At 25.2% G+C, this 6,644-nt stretch overlaps 1 protein-coding gene across 1 annotated transcript in view; it reads right to left on the bottom strand.

Annotated features, from left to right (window-relative positions):
* Positions 1 to 1,439: 1,439 nt before the first annotated feature.
* Positions 1,440 to 6,644, bottom strand: part of LOC100160303 (ras-specific guanine nucleotide-releasing factor RalGPS2) — a 25,163-nt gene continuing 19,958 nt past the window's right edge. Inside the window, 11 exon segments of the mRNA XM_029486933.1 lie at positions 1,440 to 2,008; positions 2,646 to 2,794; positions 2,864 to 2,976; positions 3,041 to 3,199; positions 3,272 to 3,391; positions 5,389 to 5,463; positions 5,662 to 5,841; positions 5,914 to 6,145; positions 6,221 to 6,363; positions 6,427 to 6,497; positions 6,499 to 6,637. Of these exon segments, the coding sequence (XP_029342793.1) occupies positions 2,664 to 2,794; positions 2,864 to 2,976; positions 3,041 to 3,199; positions 3,272 to 3,391; positions 5,389 to 5,463; positions 5,662 to 5,841; positions 5,914 to 6,145; positions 6,221 to 6,363; positions 6,427 to 6,497; positions 6,499 to 6,637 (1,363 nt within the window). The 3' untranslated portion in view covers positions 1,440 to 2,008; positions 2,646 to 2,663.

Here is a 6,644-nt window from a genome sequence, read left to right as displayed (position 1 = left end):
TACATTACAATATTTTAAAATTATATTGTTTAAAGACATCACTGTATTCTTTAAATTGAGATCGATTTATGCAAATGTATAATATTTTAAGTCCACAAGAAAATTATTATTTCAGCACAATGTTAAAGAATTAACAAAATAAAACTTTTGGTCTGAAACATACTCAAATTTATAAATCTAAACAACTTAAGCTTTTAGCACAACAATACAAACCACTAACTATAACATAAGTATACATATTGCATGTCTTTTGATAACATTGTTGTGTCGTCTTCAAAAAATTAATACTTTGAAAACAATCAGATTGAGTTAATTCAGTACAATAATTACTCCCTTACAATATTTCCTGGTCGAGTAATAAAATCATAATATAATCATAGATTAACTGCCCTATAAATAAGCTATATTATGCTGATAAGTAATAACAATATAACAGTTAAATTAAAAATGAACACAACAAAATCTGAATGCATTTATAACGGAAAAAAAACACAATTGCTAATAATATAATTGATTACAACAAATAAATTTAACTCAAGCTATTATTAGGAAAATAAAATTATTAGCACATTGTGCTAATTACACAAATTAAGAAAAAATCTATTAATACACCTTATTAATCTATGAAACTCATTTAGTATCACTCACATTATTAATGTTTTTTTTTTATTTTACTATTATTTATTTTATCACAACTTATGTGCTATTAGAGATCTTAAGCTATACTGGCTAATTTTAGATCTACGGCAGTCAACAGTGAAAAATAAGTTATAGGTTTAATAACATTTTTTAAACACAACATTTTATCTTTTCTGAGTAAATATAATTTATAAAATTTACTGTGAAGGTAAAGATAATTTTTTTAAGTCAATATGAATCATTTGTCAATCGGAAATTTTAACAGATGATAAATAAACTTAAGTCTCATGAAAAAAATGCTCAAAAATTATATTATATGAATAGAACAGGAGCGTACAAAAATATAACACTTAAATAAGATTCATGATTATTCAGAATCGTTTTATATAATACCCCAAAATTTCTCAACTGTTTAAATGTATAGTAAATTGGTTTATATTAAACTCAATGATATAATTAGTATAAAATGTATAAACAGTTCCAATATTTAAGGGCTGTTCACAACCTACTCCGTATATGCCATTATTATTGATTTTGTATAACACAATAGTTATTAATTAATATTTATGAAATTGCTATGTTATCTTCATTATTTTCAATCATGATGTTTTTAAATATGATTATAATATATGCTTTAAGATATCAAAAACATATTTTCTATATAATTATTCTTTATTTGCGAACAAACATATTAAATTAAGCTTGAAAAAAAAAAACAATAACGTTTTTTTTTTTTAATTACATTTCTAAAAAAAATAAATTTTGAACAGCTTTGGTTCATAATAATAATTATCTAGATATTTTAGTGTAAGGAACTCAGGCTTTGGCCATTTTTATTTTATTTTAGGGACTATTTATGTGTGCATTTTTACAATTTAAGTTAAGTGTTTTGTAGATAAGAATATCCATAACTAAATACATATAATTATATAAACAACAGCCAGAGTAAAAAATAAAATACTTTCAAACAATCAATAAACTATAGTCCGGGCAATGACAACTGGCCGGTGACCCCCGTGACCTGCCCGCCCGTCTGCCATCCCGCCTGTCTTACCCGACTAACCCGCCCGCCAGGAAATGGCTGCTAGTCGCGATGGTCACCGGCCAGTTTTCGTTGCCCGGACTATAATAACATTAGTCAGAGCAAACTTAATAATTTTAAGATGCAGAGATATGTTGTCTGATTAGTGTCCACTAACACAAAGACTGTAATCTAGTGGGAGAACAAGTAGCAGGTGCTTATGCGAACAAAACATTTATAATACAATTGAGTTATAAATATTCATAATTGAATTATATTATTATATTATATTATTGGATTAAAGATAATAATTAATTTTTCACAAGAACCAACTGCAATCAAAGTAAACTGAAATATAAAATAAAATAATAATTTAAACCAATAAATTAAATAAAGTTTTTTAAAAATTCAGACTTCAGACGAGTAACAAAAAGTATAAAACACCATACTAAAGTTCAATATAACATAAGATAATAAAGATATACTAAGCAGTTAAAATATTAATTGTTGATAAATATACATTTGAACTTATAAACAACTAAAATCAATCGTGCAAGTTAACTCAATTAAGTATATTAAAACACAATTACTTGTATGGCAAGATATATTATAATTGTTTTTGTTGTATTTTAAGTCAATGGAGGCAAGAAACGTAAAAAAAAATTATGTATTTCAAAAAAGGTAAGTCTTTAATTTTAAAACATCTGATATGTGTTTCAAATATTATTTTTTTTAAATTTATTGCAATTATTTAATCTATATTAAACAACTTAAACTAACCTAACTTTATTTTAATATTTTATGTTTATATGTATATTCTATCTAAAAATCATCTTTGGTAACGATTATCACTTTTAGTACAATTTAACTCTAATATAGATATTATTTATATTATTATGTATTATAAAACCTTAAAGGTTGTATTCATAAAATAATCTGATTTTAAAATTGATTTTTTTCTATTTTTAAGTAAAAAAAAACTCACATGAAATGTTAAAACTAATCAGTCGAAACTTATAAGGTTATCGGGTAATTTAGTGTCAGGTTGGTGTACTGACTGTGCTGCATGGTACAATCGTCTGTACCATTGTAACGCTGTATTGTCACTCTCAGCTCGAAACTTATATGTATTTCCTAAAACAATCATAAATACAATCAAATATATTACTTCAGAATAAAAACAAATCAAGTTGAAATATTTACTTTGATCGGGATGCTTGATTAAAAATGTATCTGGATTATCACCAAGACTAATAGTACATCCTTTTAACGGACACAGTTTGCAAGGCTCTCGTTTAAAGTCATTTCTGTTACAACTGTACAATAGACAATATTATACATACATATACACGTATTGATATTTTGTAATCATACACTTACCCTTTAAACGACTTGGGTGAGTAATAAATTAATACCGATGCCCATAGTTGTATCCAATAACGTTGCCAAGTTGTCACAGCTGGTTTTCGTCCATTTTTCAAAACCACTTTACGCCTTAAACAACTTTCTAAACTTATTTTATGGGCTCCTTTCAATGTTCTATTTAAACATACATTTCAATATATTTCAGTCATACATTTTATTTATTTCATTATAATTTATGGTACTCACTGAGAGGGCGATAGGTTTAAATTAGACAGATCTAATGTATTCTCTTCTATGAGCGAATCATCTAGTAAATTTCTCGAGTTTACAGTTGACAATATTCCTTCATCAGATTTATGGATCAAACTAAAAAAATGTATATTTAGAAATTTAGAAAAATAAATTCATGAATTAGGAAATACTAAGAAATAAATGCATCAACATAAATAAAAGTAAAAATATTTTACTAGTTGTTAAAAGTTAAATATTTATTAAGTAGCATTTATTATACCTACTCACTTTATACAATAAAAGTTTTTTTTTTTACTGTTGGTCTTAATTCTTAAACACTAAACATATTAGGTATTAAGTTTATAATTACACTTTAAACATTTAAGCAATTAGAAATACTATGTCACGTGAATAATATAAAATTATAAAAGTAATTACTATAATTTATATACTATACTATATCATAATTAAGTACATCACACTATCAAAATGAATTGTAAATCCAAAATAGCAGGAAATTAATTTTTCTTAGAATGTTATAAATAATAATAAATTAGGAATTTAAGGTAGGTGACTACTTTATTTGCCTTATTCATTTTTTAGAAATGCTTTGTACTTGTCTAAAAATGTGTGTTAAAATAATTTTTAGCAAACATTCAATTATTATTTTACACATACATTTCAGTATACTAGCTGAATTATTTGTATCTGTATTATATCTGTATGTAACACCTTAAGAGGACGCCACATCCGCATAAACGTGTAAGTGTACAACACAGTCAATTGTACTTTGACAATAATCCGTTTTACTATGTTATTTTTGAAGTTAGAATTGATTGGCCCATGATAAAATTTAATGGTAAGATTATTATCAAGGGCATCTCATAGGCTTTTTATTATACTTTAATTTTAAAGTGAGTAATGAGTATTTTAGAATTGTAAATTGTTTGTACATCTTAAAATACTCATAGCTTGTTTTAAAATTTAAATGTAATGAAAAGCCTATGAGAAGCCCTAGATAATAATCATTAAATTGTATAAGAGATCTTCAAATTATATTTTATGTTTATACCAAAATATGATGGTAATTATATACTATATCGGGTGGAAAATTGGTGTTTAGCCATAAAAAAATATATAATATTATGTATTTATTTTATTAATGCCACGATAGTCATTAATTCATATTGCATAGGTTAATGAAATTTGAATTAATAATATAGAAATTAAAAAGTAGTAATACTACAATATTTTTCTTGTCAGTTTGCATTATGACATCAATAAAATATAAAATCTGGCAGTATATGAACAACAGTTCATAATCTAAAGAAATTATAATTATAGTAAACTGAAAATAAATTCAAAAATATAAATTAATGTCCACTATTATACCGAATACTAAGTATGAAAACTAATTGAATTAATACAATTTGTTATACAATTAGGAATAAAAATATTTTGTTAATGAGTTTTGGAAAAATGTAAAAACATTTTATAAAATATGTTTACAGACCCATTGTCTGCAATAAAAACAGAATAATGCTAATTTTCTTCCTAAACAATAAAACAATACTTCACGGCATGCATATTTTAAGTCACCACAATAGGAATTGTAACATTATTTTATGTTTGATACCATAAATTTAGTTTATTGACATAATATAATATGTATTATGAATTAATGTACCAGTGTCAATAACACACATTCTTACATATAACTATTACTTTGTAGCAATCAATAGTACAAAAATTCTCCATTATTTAAGAGAGTTTTGAACTAAATTAAAGTTGGTAAACTATTTCCACTTATAAACACGATCAGAAACTACGTAATAAAATACAAAATAATCGAAAAAATATAATTTAAACCATACAATTATAATTTGTTAAAAAAAAATGTTATTAATTAAAAATATTGTTTTATTAAGAATACTTAAGTACTCATGTACATTTTTAGTTGTATAAAAAAAGAAACTACCATACCAAAAATAAAATAAGTTGAAAAAAAGCACATTGATTATGTTTTTCAGCCAAAAGCAAAAATAGTTAACAGCAAGATCTATAACACTTGTGATAAAAAAAAAAAAAAAAAAATGTGCAAAGAATCAACACTCTAAGACCTAACTGCTTACCTATTATTATTACACACTGCAGATTGATTCACAGGTTTTTTAAGAAAACTACGTGGTAGACTTGCACTGCGATATCTGATTAAAAAATAAATGTATGTTTAAAATGACTACAATAGTCATTGACAACATATTGACAATAGGGACAATTGTTATTTTTTTTTTATTTAAACTTATAATTGAATGTTAATGATAGTATTTAATCGCATATTTAAAGGTCAACAATAAAAATAAGTTGGATTTAAGTATTATATTATAGTATCTGGATCTGCTTACTTTGAACAATTTGTTTTTTGTTGTTGTTGCTTACATAAAGAAAATTTTCTTATTCGCATTAAATCAGTTGATTTTGCTGGTGATAAACTCAATGAATCTAACAACACTTGATTGACGGATTCTTTAGAACCTCTAGAGTTTTCTGTTTGGCAGGATAAAGGTTCTAACTTTAATGATAATCTAAACACAATATACATGAAATAGAAAAGTTTAAAATAATTAGGGCATAATTTACTACATTGTAATACATACTTATATTGATCGTCTTGAACAAACTTATGCAGTTCTTCAATATATCTAATAGAGTTCAAATAATCATTTATCCTAGAAAACCGTATCAGATGATCATAACGGCTCTGCTGCATATGTGATATTACTCTTAGAATATTATTCATTTTCAGGCGCCTTGCTTCTGATTCTAATAAGCCGCTACTTTTATGAGGATGTGCCATATCAACATATACCAAATCAGTCAAAAATACACCTGGATGTACATATATATTTTTAGAAAAATGAATGCAAATAAATAAACTTATTATATTATTTATTTATTATTTACCTAAATAAGGTATGCATGGTAAACGTAAGGTTTCTAGGTGATCCCGAAGATTCCTCCAGTTATTACATTCCGAGAAAACATTGGCTAGTTTATCGAATGATTGCCGATCTTTCTTCGACACATTGTTCCATGATTTAGACAGTCTAATCAACAATATAACAAATTTTGAAATTTGAGTTCAATCACTTAATTAATTAAAAACTCACCTATAAACTGAAGCACTTTGAAGGGAGGAAATAACAGCAAATAATGAATGGAAATTATTAAGGTCATACATATTTTTTGGAGATCTTTATAAACTGAGTGATCAGATCAGCACGCAGTTTTGGAGTGGTGCCTTTCAATATTTCTTGAACAACCCAAAATGATACCTTAAAATTTATCATGTTTAAAATTTGATCCAAAACATTATATTTAATTTTTA

The sequence above is a fragment of the Acyrthosiphon pisum genome, chromosome A1 (genome assembly GCF_005508785.2).
Source record: "Acyrthosiphon pisum isolate AL4f chromosome A1, pea_aphid_22Mar2018_4r6ur, whole genome shotgun sequence".
Taxonomy (NCBI): domain Eukaryota; kingdom Metazoa; phylum Arthropoda; class Insecta; order Hemiptera; family Aphididae; genus Acyrthosiphon; species Acyrthosiphon pisum.
Note: the sequence above shows the minus strand (reverse complement) of the source record. Positions and strands in the feature narration are given on the sequence as shown.